This window comes from Cyanistes caeruleus, chromosome 1, assembly GCF_971803275.1.
Source record: "Cyanistes caeruleus chromosome 1, bCyaCae1.hap1.1, whole genome shotgun sequence".
NCBI lineage: Eukaryota > Metazoa > Chordata > Aves > Passeriformes > Paridae > Cyanistes > Cyanistes caeruleus.
The window spans coordinates 96,562,384-96,580,016 of record NC_141701.1 but is presented as its reverse complement, the minus strand read 5'-3'; the positions used below and the strand labels follow the sequence as shown (position 1 = coordinate 96,580,016).

Below are 17,633 nucleotides of genomic sequence, written 5' to 3'. Positions count from 1 at the left end.
CACACCAGTCACACTTACAGCCCAAACCTCACCTACAAGTGCAGTTGTTCGGTACATTTCCATGCCTTACTTTCAAATGGTCCAGATCTGAATGAAGGTGATAGTTTCACAGGGGGAATATGAGTTTGAAATTAACATGCCTAAGTGTAAAATAATCTTCCAGCAGACAGACAAATGTTTCTGCTTGAGAGAACAGTGTTTATGAAACAGCAGGCCCTTTAGTTGCCCTGGAAACTATATTTGTAAAGGGCTGTAACTTATATTGTCCTGGAGGCTTTTAACATTTGCATTAAAGCTTCAGAGGACAAGAACTGTCAGAGAGTATTTATTCACAAAAACCCAAGCTTCACTTTAAGAATGTTGAGTGGTGTATTTTTTTTTTTTTTTCCTGGCAAATGATAACTGATCTTTCAAGAAGCAAACAAAGAAAACCTCAAGAAGTTGGATATGTTTGCAGAGAGTCACAAGCAATGCACTTAGGATATTACACTGGCTGGTCAGGGTTGCACAGAGAACTTCAAACATAAGGCAAAAAGAATTCATAAAAAGAATAACAACAGTTTAAGTATTTTCAGCATTTTCTGTTAACTGCTGTTCAGTAATGACCCTCGGGTTCCTCAGCATCCAGAAACCTCCATCAGATTAGGACATATTCTGTAATCATAGATTTAAGAAGATGTCCTTAGAAAAAATTTATGAAAATGTAATGCAGAAAGTTAAAACTGAATATTTTATTTCAAATACTTAGTGACAAAATGTTCTTTGTTTTAGATCCAAAAGAACTTTTTATTTTCCAAGAACTATGAAAAAACCCCAGCTTTTCAGCTATTATCACAGCTTCACAAACTTACCTTGTACAGAACACCTTGCAGAAAGTGCCAGCTATTTTATTGTTTTCTGGCCTTAAAAACAGTTTATAAGGGAGTCTTGATGCTCACACTTAAGCAAATCCACCCCTGAAGTTACTGGGTGAAATGCTTATTGCAGAATAAAGCAGAACAGTCAGAGAGATACTGTTTGATCTTTCTCATTTCTGCATCAATTTCTATTCTTGAAAAGTATAAGGAATTGAAGCTCCCCAAGATGAATCCTCTTTTGAGGGTCTTGCACAAGCAGGAGTTGAGGACAAGATCCAGAAATTTATATTTATGACTTGCGTAATAAAAATACCAAAATATATCAAAAAGAGAGACCTTCCCCTGGTTATAGAGATGCTTAGAGACGAGTTGAGGGAAAATTTTTATGAAGTCTGTGCAAGAACACTAACAAGGAAAAGAGACAGACAGAATGAGAAATTGAGAGTCCTCTGACTCATTTCCTTTGGGAGAGAAAAACTGAATGAGGAAAGAGAGAAAATAAAAAACAGGAAGGATATTTCTTTCAATAACTTTCAGAATCAATATGCTTTGTCTCTGTGAAGGAGATTGTGCACTACAGACCATTTGCAATATTCAAATGTATTATTCAAACTGCAAAAGGAAAGCACAGTGAAATTTTCACAAATGAAATCATAGAAAGAGAGGAAAATGGTATTTTTTCACAATATTTTATAAAACAAAGTCACTTATATTCCTTGCATCATAAACTTTTTATCTATCTTTTGATCATTTTGATTTTTGTTCTAAAGTATGCTTTAATCATGTACTACCAAACATACTGACACAAGTAAAGGTCTGCAGTGTACATGGCAAAATTCTTCAATCTCACAAGATTTGTGAAGCTGCTCCTGGGAATTATAATCTGTTAGCAATGGGATACAGAACAGTTTGCATCTTCTTTTTTGTTTGATTAACCAGTGGCACCCTCAAGCTTTCTCCCAAGTACATCCATCTTATACCTACTTCTTTAGTGTTGTGGAACAAAATGAAGCCCAAATCCTCTGCAGACAAATGAGTGTACTGCCTCCAAAAAGCCTGCTAATAATTCTTTAGAAAGGTCAGACAGAAAATAAAATAGTGAGCATTTAGGGGGCATTTGAATTTTTCAGATTTTCCGTTGCTTAGTGTAAGTTTCTTACCATTATCATAATTAAACCACAATATGCTCTGGTATAATGCCATTTATTTTTTTCAAACTATATGTCCTACAGAATTACAACAGATTGTCTACAACAATTACAATAATGTCTACAACAGATAGACATTAAAATGTACAAATTGTGGATCTTTTGTTCAAAAAACAAGATGGAAATTTATTCAAAAACATATTTGTAGTTTCCAAGGGAGAAAAAACTGAAATTAAAAAATTTTGATTGTTTTTGGAAAATATATAGATGAATAGCTATTCTTACTTGTGTTTAATCATGCCATTGCTTTGGGTAAACAAATTCAACCTTTCATTTACATCTTTTGCAGTTAATAAAAAAATCACTGAAGCAAATACATTGAAAAAAAAAAAGATTAAGTGGCTCATAAACATGCTCCATTTAACTGTAACATGAAACTCCTCACTCTTTTATGAACATCCTGCCCCGAGTCATGCAGACCAGAGGAAAAGCTTCATCTCAAAGTAATTGAAAGGAAAACAAGACAGTGTATCTTAGCCCAGAGGAAATGGAAATATTTTAAACTATTCCTTAGGGCATTATGATGCTTAATATGGAGTCGTTACTTATTAAGTTCTTGTCCCAGTCAACTGCAGCTGAAGTCAGGACACTTCCAATCTAATCTGATTGACCTGTGAATTTTGGAAAATCATCTCACTTCTCTTCATCTTAGACTTCTTCCTGTTCTTTGCGATGTCTAGCAGAGCAATACGAAGTCCCTGTTATTTGTGCACTTGGACAACAAGCACTGAGTTGAGATGCTCATGAGAATTGACACTTGTAGATGCTACCACAACGTCAAATATTAAATAATAATAAGACATAGTGAATTTCAGCCTAGAATTTGATATGTAAGGTTTGTAATTTAAACAATGCCTTGTTTGCTATGTATTAGTGTTTTCTCTGCTGCAATGGGAAAACAGTCATTAGAGAAGAAGCACCTTAAGCAGGTAGATCCTTCCTGAAACACAACTGCAAAGTAAGAATAGTTTCAGGACATAGTAGTAGTATATTTCATAGCACTCTACCACTAATTTTCAGCAAGCATTCTTTTGTGCTTCCAATGAATTTTCTGCATGACATCTTTATTTGAATACATTCAACAACAGTACTATGCAAGACCTCTTCCTGAAACACACTGCAAGACAAGTTTAAATAGACTGTAAATCTTCAGCTCCTGCTGTGACTGGATGCAACAGTGCTGAAAAGCATAGGTTATTATAGGGTATCATCTTGCTATCAAAATTAAGGCCTTCTTCAAGGGTCTGCTTTGTAACTCAGGTGTTTAGAAACAAATATAGCCAAAGTAGTAGTGTAAGATAGAATCTGCCTATTTCGTGTGGGGAGAAGATAGTTTCTGTCCATCTGAAAGAAACAACATATTCACATAACATTTCCAAACTAACATTTTGGCTAATAATAATAATAATAATAATAATAATAATAATAAATGGCAAAGCCCATTGATTTCCCATATCAAAATTCCATATAGTATCTTTGGTACTTGATACCAGGCATGTAACCTGCTCCAGAACTTCCATGACTCATGCACTGAGGCAAATATACTGATTATAAATGATCCACTTCTTTATGGACACTGGTGCAATATTTGAAGCTTTGAGGCACTTAAAGATGGCACCTAGTAGAAATCCAAATTGTTTCAACAACTTTGTTTTGCTTCTAACCGTTTTTAAATGTAACTTTTTTTTTTCAGTATAATTTAGAAAATTAGTTCCCCTATATACATGGTGTCAGGGTGGGTCCTTGGATTACTTTTCAAGTGCTTTTGAAACATAAGAAAATAGGATTTTTGGTCATTAACAGTAATTTATGTTTTCAAACTGCTTAATAAGGTTTGGAACCTAAGCTGAAAGCTGTTCCAGGATCCATTGATGAAAGCCATTGTTTCAACACCTATACTAAATCAACCAACACTTAGCTATAACACCAGTTTCAAGTATTTTCCAGAAATCCTTACCTAAATTAAGGCGCATATGATTAAGTATAAAGTTAAAAGTTAGGCTGCATTACAAAAGATGTAATCAGGCTAACACTATTCCTGCTGAAGTTCATGAAGCAGTAAATACAATGTGGCTGTTACATGAGGACCTAAATTGACAGAACTGCAAAAAAAAAACATTTCTGGACCTTTTTTTTCCACTGGCTGTCCATTCCTATTCCCAGTCTCTTCATGCCAGAAGCCCATGCAGGTGTGATGACAACTTTGGAAAGCATCCATCTAGGAGCCCATCCTACCTGGCTGGTTCTAATTCCCATTGGCGGCTTCCCACTCCACTCAGCACAGGGGTTCAACTGCTATTGCATGGTGAAAGCTAGTGGACAGGGGGCTGTACCCACATGTATGAGACTACCTTTTTTTTTGTGGTAATGATGATTTAAAATACTGATTCAGAGCAAAATTAGGCTGTTAAAATCTCTTTTCTGGAAACCCATAAAGAAACAGCTGGCCTTTTAACATTGTTTAACCTAAATCATTCACCTGTGAAACTTCCTTCCTACTAGACTCTAGATATCGGATATTCCTAGAGTCTGGGCAAAGTCTAGACATTGTTTTTCAATGCTAGAGATTTCTGATTCCTATTCAGAGAACATTACGTGAGCACCACATGTCATCACATCTACTAATGGTTTCCAAGTTTACTGTTCAGGACATAAACAGCAGATGTGATGACATCACCAGTTACCACCAGGCTTCATGAGCTCTCCTTTTATCTGATCTGTGTATTAGGACTTTAATGCCACTTTATGATCTACACAGAGATTAGATTACAGCCTAGAAGGCTGTATAGACAAAATACACCTAGCTGTGTTACAGAGTTTCTAAAGTCACAGACTAAGCTTGACTGACATATTCCCAAAATCATGCCTTAGGTGGGACAGTACAGAGTGCTACCCATCTTTAGGAAAAGCACAGGCACAACTGACCTAGAACAAAAGGGACTCCACAGGACAGAAAGTGAGTGCACCAAGGTGTGTCAGCATGTCTCTCCTCTTTTGAATGTAAAGAATTGTTTTACAGTTTTCTTGAGTCAGAGGAGAAAATGTATTACCTGGAGTTCCTGTTCTGTTTGCACACACTGTAAAACTGGCACAGTTTGTACATGGAGAGCCCAACACTGGGACAGTGTGCTTCGGATGCCCATCATCAAACAGTCATCATCAACAGGCTGGTGAAAAATGCAGTTTGTTTCTTGTCTTTGGCATTATGTTTGACCGACACTAACATTGCACTGTGTCCAAGGACTAAATTAATCCTCAAAATGGATAGTGGAACGAAGACTCTGCGGTTTACTAATCATTAAATGGACACCTACTACCCATTTACATGTCAGTAATTTTGTCTTGATAAGAATTTCCTCCATTCATCGTGTACCAGACTAGAAATTCACTCATTTAGGGAGGTCAGGAGAGGTGTAATAAATGAAGCGTTCTATCTGCTGAAGAAAGACTGAGAAAGCTAACTAGGTGCTATTTTTCCTATGGTACTCCTTTGTCACATGAAACTCCCCAAGGTTTAACCCATAAACTGCTCAGACTGATAGTACCAATCAGCATCTACAATTGCTAATTGCAATAGCCGTGTGATAGAGTGATACACTATTATGTCCTGGCCACTGGTAGACCTCTGACATCTACACCAATCCTAGGAATGTTTTCAACTGGAGATAGTTTAACCAACTCTGAAAACAACTGAGAGATTGTCAGATGCTAGAGAAACATTTCTTTTGAGGATTAGTAGTCTCACCCCTAATGGCTTTCCCTTCTTTGTCTACTCCCATACAGCCTGCTTTGTGCCAGTTTTTAAGCTACTATACCTACTTGTTTCCAGATAGCTTGAGCATTCCTTGAAGGAAAAAACCCACACCCTCTAAATACTCTGCATTTATTGCCATGTTACATACACAGAAACTTGAACTTTGCAAACCTAAATTTGAAATGTGGCTCTAAAGAAGAAAAGACTTTTCCCTCATACACCTCCACTCTTGAACCCCTGAGCTGCAATAAGAAAAAAATCTTTTCCAAGCTTTGCACCATTGAATAGAGCCATCTCCATCTAGGATTTGCACAGTAAGATCACTGTAACTCAGAAGTATATCAGCTTTAGAAATGCATTTTTTTTTAAATTACAACTTCAGAAAAAGGGTTTCAGCTGTACAAAGTAGCTGTAAATCTTTCATTTTTCAGGTTTTTTTCTATTTTTATGAGTGGAATGGCAGCAACTGTGATACACAAGGGAAAAAGGAGCTGGGATAGCTGATATCCCTGTGAAGAGTATTTCTTTGAGAATGTTAGATAATGGTTTATTTATATGTCAAATCCTTACATTTAAAAAGGGCCAGAAACTTAATAAACTTCAAAGACATATTCAGGGGCATATAAGACATTTTGTAGGAAAGACAGTTTCTCCTTACTTTAGGTATTACATCTTTATCCCAAGAGAAAGAAAAATCTTTGTGATCAGTAGCTAAGCTCAGTTTTTCAGCATACAATTGTGCTGAAGAAATGTGACTTTTGCAAATGATGGCAAAAATATTTGGAACAAAGGAGATGACTGCAGACTTGCTAATGGACAAGAGAGACAAAACCTTGGGGCTGAATGTTGTGTACCCTTAGGGAAATTAGGAAAGATCATCCTTCCTTCTGCAGTAATCTTCACCCTAGAAGAGTGTTCTCTCTTTTGTATCTGGTTGATACTCCTTTTTGAGGGAAATTCAGTAGAGGGTACCACACCAAGAACTGCAGTAATCAGCAAAAACCTGACAGGGACTGGTTGCACCGAAGCATCAGCAGGAAAATAAAAAAAAAAGCAAGCAACCAAAAAAAAAATTAAATTATTACATCCTCTGATGATACACTAACAGTGCTACAAAAATATCAGTTAGGGATAGAGAATAACCCACAGCTTTATAAGTGGACATTGCCCATTTCAGTACTTCTGGTCATCCTAACTGTAAAATAAAAACTGTTGATTTTTTCAGAGTATTCTTCTAAGACTCAAGAGTAAGAAAAGTGCATTTGTCATTGCCAATAGGCAAGCTAAGAAAATCCAGCAAATGATGCCCACTCTTTCCTCTTGAACATCACTATCCCTTTCAGTGATGGATACTCCAGAAGCTATTATAAGAAGAGTATGCACTCCCAGATAGAAAATCACACTGCTCTCCTACCAAAGCCATTTCAGCCATTGTGTTAACATTAATCAGTATTGTGAAGAGCAGTTTAGAATAGGAAACCCCTCTTCAGGCTGTGTTCTCTTCAAAGGCAAAAACCAGACTAATCTTTTTAATAGTGCAAGCAAGAAGTAATGGACTATTGATAAAGCAGTTTATTTTGACTAACAGATGTGGCAAATTAACTCAGCTGCAATCTCCTCAATCTACTGCTGCCTAAAATAGAGAGAGCTGCATGGAGAAGGCCAAATAAGCTGCTGTAATCTTTCCATCTGGGGGAACTCAAGCAGCTATCATTCACCACTGTCATTTACATAACTGGTGGAGGAAAGAGGGAACTCACATACTGAACATGGAGAGTGCTCAGTTTGTTTCTCTGTTTTGAAAAGCATCATTATTCCTAATATTTCAGAGCGTATAGGAGTGACAGAACATTCACCATGGCTAATCCAACTGTGAACTTAAAACTGGGCTTCTTCAACTCCCACAGCCCCTGCAGTGACAGCTGATTTACACTAAACCAGCAAGGATCAGCAGAGAGATCAGCACAACAGCTTGCAGGGTGCAGTACCAGGAATCACACAGGACATCAATGAGGAGTAATCCTCACTTTCCAGGGCATAGCACCACAGCTCTGGCATCCATAATACCAGGTGAGAGAAGCATTCATATCTTTGATAGCCATGACAGAGTCTGCAGAGCAGACTCCAGAGACAATGTGCAATGGTGGAAATTTGATCCTGGTACAGCTTCTGTCTCTTGCATGCTTGTTTGGCCATAACTTTACACTGATATTACTTCTTCCATGTAATTTCAAAAACAAGCAGATACTGGCTTTCTATATAGTTCACATTAAATGATGTACCTCTTTAGTTGAAACATCCTGGGAAGAAATTACTACAGGCAAGAATAATTTTTGGCACATCAGGTAAATCTCTCTGAAGCCCTGTGAGATGGTTTTGGCATTTCAAGTGAAATGAGGTTCACACCAAAATCCTTCACCTTTGAATGAACAGGGATCAATTTACCTCAAAATTAATTTTCCTACACTGTGTTTTATACAGACAGACAGACAGAGAAGGGAGGGAGGGAGGCAGGAAGGCAGGCAGGAAGGCAGGCAGGAAGGCAGGAAGGCAGGAAGGCAGGAAGGCAGGAAGGCAGGAAGGAAGGCAGGAAGGCAGGAAGGAAGGCAGGAAGGAAGGCAGGAAGGAAGGCAGGAAGGAAGGCAGGAAGGAAGGAAGGCAGGAAGGAAGGAAGGAAGGAAGGCAGGAAGGAAGGAAGGCAGGAAGGCAGGCAGGCAGGAAGGAAGGAAGGAAGGAAGGAAGGAAGGAAGGAAGGAAGGAAGGAAGGAAGGAAGGAAGGAAGGGCCTCTTTTCAACTTCTTGTGGACAAATTTCATAAGTCTTGTTCAAGCACAATATTCTTTTTTAACCTGATGATACTCAAATTAAGGAAATACTTTATGTACATCTCTTTTTAAAACTGTGTTTATTAGTGTTGTTTAATTTTCTAATTTTGTGTGGGTGGATAATTGCTTTCATCTTCTAAGAGGTAATCATAAGCAGATTTATGGCAATTGACAAACATTTCTACATTGTAGTGTATGAATGAGTAACCTATGAAAAAAACCCACAACTGCCAAGTTAAGCACTTCTTAATTTTATGTGTTAATCACTGTAAAAAGTTAAATATGTTTACTTCTATACAGGAGATATACAACCATTTGTTACTGAACCCAAGAATTAACATCTTGCTCCAGAACAAATATCTGAAAGGTGATGCTAAAGTGAAATATTGCTCTATAACATTTTTCATACTAGCCACACATTTCTTGCAATACACATCTCTGGATGACAAAGAATTTCTGTATTTCCTGAACTACAGCTAAAGAAGTAACAATCTTTCTTGTGGGTTTTTTGCACTTTATTGCTTGTCTAAGAGCCACACACTAGATCAATATTTCTGGGATTTTTCACTCTTTCAAATACTGATGGAGAAAACAGCTTTTCTGTATAGATAAAGCACTTGGTGATTTTTTTCAGGAATCAGATCATGTGGTAAATTCATGTAGAATATAAACAGCTGGACAAAGTAGTAACTATATTGTTTCCTCAAATTCCTCTAGGTATTTATCTTAAAAATTTGAAGCAAAGCAAATTTCTTCCATGAAACATTTCCCAGAGGAAGAAAATAAGAAAGAAAGTAATATAATTTGAAAAAAAAATACAATATTACATTCTACTCATTGATAATACTTTAGACCCATCCATCATAGCCAGAAAGCTCAGCTCCAAAACTTGAATAAGTCTCTTCTGCTTGCACTCCTTCCTCACCTTCCCAACCGCAAGAGGTTTATAGGAGTTCATATTGCCTGAGTTCTTCCTGTCATAAAACACAAACATTTCAAGTCCTAGAAGAAATTTGCTTATAACTTTATGAATTAATCAGAACATGAAGTCTGTCTGAAGCCATGCCTTTCCCACACTCATAACAGACTTTCTAACAGTTTTTCCCTCTTGGCACCACCAAAAGTTTAGAAGGAACGATAAACAATGCTTTTCTGGCTCATCTCTGGTTTTCCATACATGCCACCTACATTTAGTTATGTTTGTACCACTTTATGCTAACACAGAAAAGAGATGTAAAGCCAGGAGTATATTGTCTTTTGCATCTGAGAAAGTTAAAGACAATAACTAACCATGATAGACAGAAAACATTATTTTATGCTGGCTAATGTTTTCTGGAATAGCAGGAGAAGGAATGCACTGCATCTAAACTGACAGAATGAGATAAGATGCTAGAAAGAACACTTTTGTTCTAGTTAGTAAGGCCCATGTACAGACAAGCACACATTCAGGGCTGTGCTTAAAGTAGATGAAAAGAAATTGAAATCTGCACTACCTTAGTTGTATTACATTGGCTCTGTCTAGCAAAACACTGCACTATTCTAATAACTGGGGTAAACAAGATTAGGAAAATATTTAGAAGCCTGAATGGCAGAACATATCAAGTACAAATACTCCCTGTAATCAACATTTTCTAATAGGAGTTTAGCTCTGGATATATCCAAAATTACATGTTCAGAAAAAAAAAAGAAGAAATAAATTAAGGAAAAAAGGAATAGAAACCCTTGGTATTCTATCCCATAGAACCACCAAAAATCTTTTAAACCAAATTGGCAGCCCTTGAGCTCAGAGCTGCACAGACACACATGAAAACTACTTTTCCATGCAGTAAGCATGTAAATTAATACAATTCATAATTATTAATATTACATGCAATGTTTTGCTATAAACTAGGGTCTAGGCAATAACATTTTGCCATTTTGAAATGAAAACACCCTTAGGCTCACTTTAATAGCATTAAAATAAAAGCAGTAACAGGACACGTGGAGACAGTCTGAACCACACACATTAAGAAGGAACGTAACCATACAGACCTGTAATACTGCATTGCCATTGCTCTTACTCTATTGCCACTGCTATATAAAAAGCTGTAAGTTATTCACTAACTTTGCAAAGCTTCCAGTCTCAGTCATGTCAGGCTTGTTCTGGGCTAAAATTGAAGCTTCTCAGGCTGAGTTTTTGTGGTTTGTTTGTTTGTTTTTAACTACTGCTCACATTGTTTTACCTGGCTTAAGCATTTTTCCCTAATTGACCAGATCTCTCTAGCTCATTTATGTTACTTTTGCTTATCTTTGTTAGCACAACAGTTTTATGATTAAAACATAACACTGTACTAGGCAGAAATGTAGACCTGTGGAAACATGGTATAGACCTTGAGAAGGGGAGACACAGGAGATAGAGGAGTACAAGCATGGGATTACAAAAGGTGCAGCACAGAATTAGTGTGGAAGGTAACACCCACAGCTATAAAAAAGACCCCGCAATGGTCAGTTAAAGAAATGTGAACATGAAGATGCACAGATCTGGTATTAGTTGCAACAAAGAGAACAAAGAACATGTATTTAACATACATGAAAAGAAAACTATTTTAAAAATTTGGATGAAACATGGAGCTGTAGAACGACAAAGGAAGATAAATACATATTATCAACATTAACATAAACATCCCCTTCCTTCCTGTGGAAGACTCCAGATGTTGCCAATATAGGCAACACCACCAGCAGAATGAAAGCTATCACCCTTAGAACCTGTAGACGCAGGAGAATGTAGAGCCTAATGTCAAAGAAAGTGGGTAGAAGCTGAGTGTATAACAGTATTAGCTTGTTTTTTATTATTATTTTTGAATATTTTTTGAATAGAAGTCCTCTTTTTCTTCAATAATAATGGGATATTACCTATGAACAACAACTAAACTTCCAAGTTGTTGACTATGTGTCCAAGTCATATGATTCTTGACACTTTCTCAAAGGCTTCTTGTTTCTCAACCATGCAGAACCATCAGCAATTTTTGGAAATCCAAGAAGAACAGCAGTGTCAGCAGTCTGCAGACTCAGGAACCCAAGAGCATACTAATCTCTGTGTGGGGAAAGATCCTGTACTCTACATTCCATAGAAAATCCTATGCTTCAGCCCCTAGATAAAGTGACTCTGGTCAATACCTGGCAAAACCTATGCCACAAATTAAGATACCACTTTGACTAGGAAGGAATAAAAACCCCAAAATCCCCCAAACTTTTAACAATCTTTCAATATGGACTAAATATGAAATGAGACTTAAGAGTTACACACAGATATTGAGAAACTCTAAAAATAGAGCTCCCTGTATTTGGAAAGAGAGGAAAATTGTGAATTCAAACAGATTATTAGTGCACAGATATATCTGCAATTCTAGAGATACTCTTGATACTATTATTTGAAAAGCATCACAAGGAATGAACTAGTACAGTCCCTCACCAGCGTTTTATATGCATGAAGGAGAAAACTGGAATTTTGCACTGAATAATAATGACAATGGAGCTGAGCTGTCTTTGATGTACAAGTCTTTTTATTAGGCTACTAGACTCTGCCTTCTATGTGAGAGACAAAGGTGTGGATATGAACAGTTCTGCCAGTGAAGTGTTCATTAATTGCCTTTGAAACACTGGCAGAAATAAGATTAACTTTGGCATGACAATTCCTTGTGATATTCTATAATAACATCACAACCTGCAAATAGTTAAGAATATAAAATAAAATTTTAATTAATTAATTATTTTAAATAAATTATACCAACTTCCCCCACACTGTCCTTTACACATCTATCTATCCCAACTACAATTTTTGGTACTGGCTGAATCAATGAAGGTACTATCATACAGTTAAATAAATGCATGCATAAAATCAGTTTTAAATGCAGGCAAAAAAAGCCCCCAACAAACCAACAAAAAAACTAAAAAAAAAAACCAAACCCCAAAACCCAAACAAATTAACCAGAACTCACTTTTTTCACCACAATCCTGAAAAAATTTTGCACTACTTTATGATAGCACTATTCTTTCTTCTGCTCTTTGCTACTCATGCTGTAATTCTGGTTTTTTGTGAAAGATTTGCTCTTTCACAAAGACTCCTGTGACGTGAGAGGGTACTTTGGTAGTGTATGATTTGGTTTTTAATTTTTTGGAAGAAAGCATACTTTTTAACAAAAGGGGACAAAAATATTTCGAGGGACAAAAACAGTTATTTAATGGTAAGACATGAAATGGTGCATATGCCACCACTGAGTAATTTCTATGAGCAGCCTTTGCCTTCCTTACCCCATCTGGTCCTCATGTCTCTAACACCCACTCACTGCATTACAATAAAAATTATATTAAGATCCTTCGGGCAGGATTCTGTATTTCTGTAAGGGCTCTGAAGCACCTAACATGTATCTGGAATCTGTAAAGGGAAAAGAAAAAAAAAAAAAAGAAAAAAAAAAAAAGAGACAAGAGTCAAAGCTTTTAAAACTTCTTTTATGGATACCCTGTCACCTTATATGGCAGGAGCATTTTGTTCTACGATTCTGAAGGAAAGAGTCCAACTAATATGATGAATGTGATATTGGTTATATACACCATTAATTATATATATAATCAATTACTACTTTTCTATTTAGAAATGAGAATGACGTATTAGTAGATTGGAATCTTTCATTTGATGAACAAAACACTTATTGAGTGGAAGGTTGAAGCCCAAGTTCTGTCACATTATTCCCCTGACTCTCATCACCTCCCCATACTTGCTTTCCTGCTCTCCTCTTGCCTTGATATGACATATGACATACCTATGTCTCACCTCTGGCATGGCATGGCATGGCATGGCATGGCATGGCATGGCATGGCATGGCATGGCATGGCATGGCATGGCATGGCATGGCATGGCATGGCATGGCATGGCATGATCTCCACAGGCAATACTGTGCTGTCAGAAAACTATCACTTGCAAATCAAATGTGCTTTACTCAACAGAAGTCATGACAAACTTCTGCCAAAAAGAGCATTGGTTTTACTATGTAGAGAATTCATACATATGAAAGAATGCAAGTATTAAGTATGCCATGAGGTGCACTCATGTTCTGATCTGGCACTATTGAAGCTAGTGAGGCTTTTGGCATTCAAAGATTTGCAAGTGGGGATTCCACAGACTTTGTGAAATTGAAGATGCGCATCTAAAAGCTCACTTCAGAAAAAATCCCTTAACTTAGCTATGCCTGTAAATGGATTGAACTTGAAAAAAAATTAACTATTTGGTCTTGCTGACAAATTTCCAGTGTAACTTCAATGGAAGTTACTAGACCTGCAGTCTCTTAAAGCTCAGGCTAAGCAAAAATGAAATTGATTCCCAAGTGGGTTCCCTGCCCGAGTCACAAAAAAGTCAGAGTTCTTTAACAGAATACCGGTCTCAGTGATTGGGGCAGGTGTTTCTGCATTTCTGGATTCTTCAGATATCTGTTTAAAAATTTAAATTAATTCACTTGCTTGGGGCTAGGGAGCAAGGGGTTGGGAGAGAGAACAGAGCCCTTCATGCTCTTGCAGCTTTGCACAGAGCAGTCTTGCTTCCCTGACACGCCAACTGCATGCTGTGTCTACAAGCATGGGGGCTGTCATGATAATACCCAATGTCTGGGAAGCAGATACCAGTCATGAGGAAAGGTCCATTCTAACCCTTATAAAAAAGGCTCAGCTACTCTCAGGCCAAGCACATAAAATTTAGATGATGTGGCCTTTACATATCTTTAAACTTCCAACCATTGCAAAGTTGTTCCTTGGAAAAGGAAAAAACCTTCTTTGAAAGGGAAAATTCCCTTCCATACATGGGGACGGTCTTCAAACCAGAAGACTTATTCCTTGCCAAAAAGCCACAGATCAGTGTGCATTTCTGTGTGACACAAGTTCACAAACCAGTTATTTTGCTTGACTATCAGCTGGTTTCTGCCTCCTGTTATCAGCAAGGCACACTGCTTTGGGGACTGACTGCGTACAAACCACTGAAATTACTCTGGTGGGGGGAGATGGTGATGAAGAAGAAACACAGATATGTTACATCAGATGTTAGTCAACTATTTCTACGAATCTTCAAGTCAGTTTCTTGCCAGTTGAATAACTGAGTTAAACTAGTGTGAAGGGAGAGAGCTAGCAGATTTTTTCCCCTTCAAAATGTTTCACATTCACGACCTTGGTTAGATAATTTAGCGAGCAGACGTTATTGTCAGCTTCTTTATGTTACTCATCTACAAGAGCAGATGCCACACTGAGCTGCAGCTTGGCATCAAGGAAAGTCTGCCTATGTGCCCGGGTAGCCAGGATAGCCTGGACTCCCATAAGGACTAATTGGTACTCCAGTAAAAAGAGCTATCTTCAGCCCTATTCAAAAGGAATATTCTAGTGGTTTTAGCATCCTTCCGGATGCTTTTTAGGAAGGCTTCTCTCAGTGCTTCTGGATTTCATCAGCTCTTCCTCACATGGAAACTCTAAATCACATATTTAAAAATAGACCATCAGATTATCTGGGTAAATCATAAAGCTCAGCTTATCTCTCTCTTCCCCTTCAAAATATACAATTTATTTTGTCCACCAGCTCAGCAGCGTGAAGCCATCAATAATCCTGTTTGTCTCAGTAACCCCACTCAGTGATTGTCTCTGTGTCTCTATTCCGTGCATCTGTGTCACACTGGGGCGTGTGTGTCTGTGTGAGCACGGAAGAAGGATCCAGGAATTCGCAGTTCTGGGCACAAAGGTATACAGTCCTGCCGTGTTTATGCCCATGTCGACTGTGCACGTTCCAGCATCACAACACAGCCTTACAACAGTCATGGAGAATAATGCCAGCATTTTGCAGTAGTAATGTACTAAGTACTTCAATTACGCATTAAATTGTTGTTTAGCACCAATCTGGACGACAGAAGCGGTGTCCTTCTCCTGAGGGCAGGCATAATCAATGCGTGCAAGGAAGGACACAAACATTTTTCAATTCCTCTTTCCCAGTGGTTCAGACGCACCACATAATAGAGCCTTCAGGAGCAAACCCCGAGTGCCGGCCCACGTTTCCTATACGCGCATCTCCTCATCCTCCTCCCCCTGCCAGTGCGGCCCATCAGGCCACGAGAGCCGGAGAAAGCCCTGCAGGGATATAAATAGCTCCTCGGGGGAGGAGGGGAGAGTGCAGCAGCACGTTTCCAAAGATGCTTGCTGCAGAGGGAGGTTTTGCTGGATTAATTCAGAGGGAAAAGGGAATTGCTAGGAAGTTCACTGATGTAGCAGGCAATGCCTGTGGAAAGGGGGCAGCAGGTGCCCTGGGGAGGCTGAAGAGGGAATGCCGCGCTTGCTGGGAGAGCAGCGAGGTGGGGTTCCCTCTTTGAGCGTCCCACCTATTTCAAATCGTTTCCTCAGAGCCCCTCCCGCAGATGGGCTGTGCATAGGCACGAAGGGCCCACGGCTGAGACAGACAGCGAGGATACGAGCCAGCTCGGCGGAGGTGTTATTAGCACACGCAGCTTATTGTCTGTGCCAAGTTTGTACAGAGCCAGGTGGTGCTACTGATGCGCGCTGTATTGCACGGACCGTGCATGCGGCGCTCTGAACTTGCCCCATGAGTAAGGCACGGTATCGCGGGCTTCCCTGCCCTGTCCCCGGTTTTCCTTGGAGAGACAAAGAGAGACAGAGAGAGAACCGAGAGGTTCTGTCTCCCCAGAGTCACCCCATCCCCACCTGCCTCCCGGAAACTTTCGGAAACTACAGACACAGCCTGGGGCACAGGTGCGCGCTCGCCCCTTTCCCTCCGGAGCCAGCTCCGGGCACTCCCCGGCCGCCGCCCGGGCCGCTCCCGCTCCCTCCCTGCCTCCCCCCGGCGGGCCGGCGCTGCGCGGCTCTGCGGTGCTGCAGCACCCGGCCCGACCCGGCCCGACCCGGCCCGACCCGGCCCGACCCGGCCCGGCCCGGCCCGGCCTCTCTCACCGTCCTCCAGAGCCGCTGCCGCTTGGCACTGACGGAGGTGGCGGTGACGATGAGGTGGGAGACGGACACCACCAGCCCGAAGACGATGGCCAGCAGCGTCCGGACGGGAAGCAGCGAGTAGGAGACGAAGGTTACCAGCATGAGCTGCCACATGCCCTGCTCGGGAGCGCTGGGCGGCTCCATGCCGTAAGCGCCGAGAGAGAAGGGGCAGCAGAGGAAGGAGAAGGTGAAGCTGAAGAGCAAGGTGAGCTTGACGATCTGCTGCAGCTGGGTGACCTGCAGGTACTTGACATTGGTGACGATGAAAAGGGAGAGGAAGATGATGCAGTGCACCGGGTGCGAACCTTTGGAGATGGTCAGGCTGGGGCCGGAGAGCAGCTCCACCAGGGCTAGGCTGGCGGTGAGCACGATGAGGACGGCCAGCGCCTTGAGGGTGGACGTCTGCTCCAGCTTCAGGTTGTAGCTCTGGAAGAGAGCCTCCAGCTCCTTGCAGTCAAACTCGTCCTCGCAGGCGATGGCATCCAGCAGCAGCAAGGGAGGGGGGTCCCCCAAACCGGCTCCCGCTCCCGACGCCGCGGCAGCCGGCGGGGAGCAGCAGCAGTGGCAGCACTTCTTCCTCTTGGTCTTGACTTTCTGAAACGGTATTTCCTCCATGTCAGTGCCATTCATAAACCCGGGGAAGAAAAGCTCCTCCAGGTGTCCCCCGCTGCCGCTTTGCCGCCTCGCTGCTCATAAAAGAGAGGGGGGCTGCGAGCAGGAGCCGCGGCCGCTCGCCCGCCGGCAGCCGCCGCCGCTCCGCGGCCCCGGGGCGCACCCGCCAGCCGCCGTCCGCAGCCCGCCGCGCCCGCACACACCCCCTCCGCTGCCACCCAGGAGCCGGGGCTGGCAGGGACGGCGGGAGGAGAGTCTCACTCGTGTTAATGTGCCAACCTTCCAGCCTGCAGTCTCGCTTTCCCCTCCACCCTCCTCCTCCTCCTCCTACTCCTCCTCCCCTGGTGCTCCAGGGATGTTAATCTCCTAA

At 40.6% G+C, this 17,633-nt stretch overlaps 1 protein-coding gene across 1 annotated transcript in view; it reads right to left on the bottom strand.

Annotated features, from left to right (window-relative positions):
- The window catches only part of ADCY1 (adenylate cyclase 1), a 141,474-nt gene extending 124,057 nt beyond the window's left edge, over positions 1-17,417 (bottom strand). The window contains exon 1 of the mRNA XM_086843586.1: positions 16,613-17,417. Within this exon, the coding sequence (XP_086699712.1) occupies positions 16,613-17,281 (669 nt within the window). The 5' untranslated portion in view covers positions 17,282-17,417. The remainder of the gene's footprint in view (positions 1-16,612) is intronic.
- Positions 17,418-17,633: the final 216 nt, after the last annotated feature.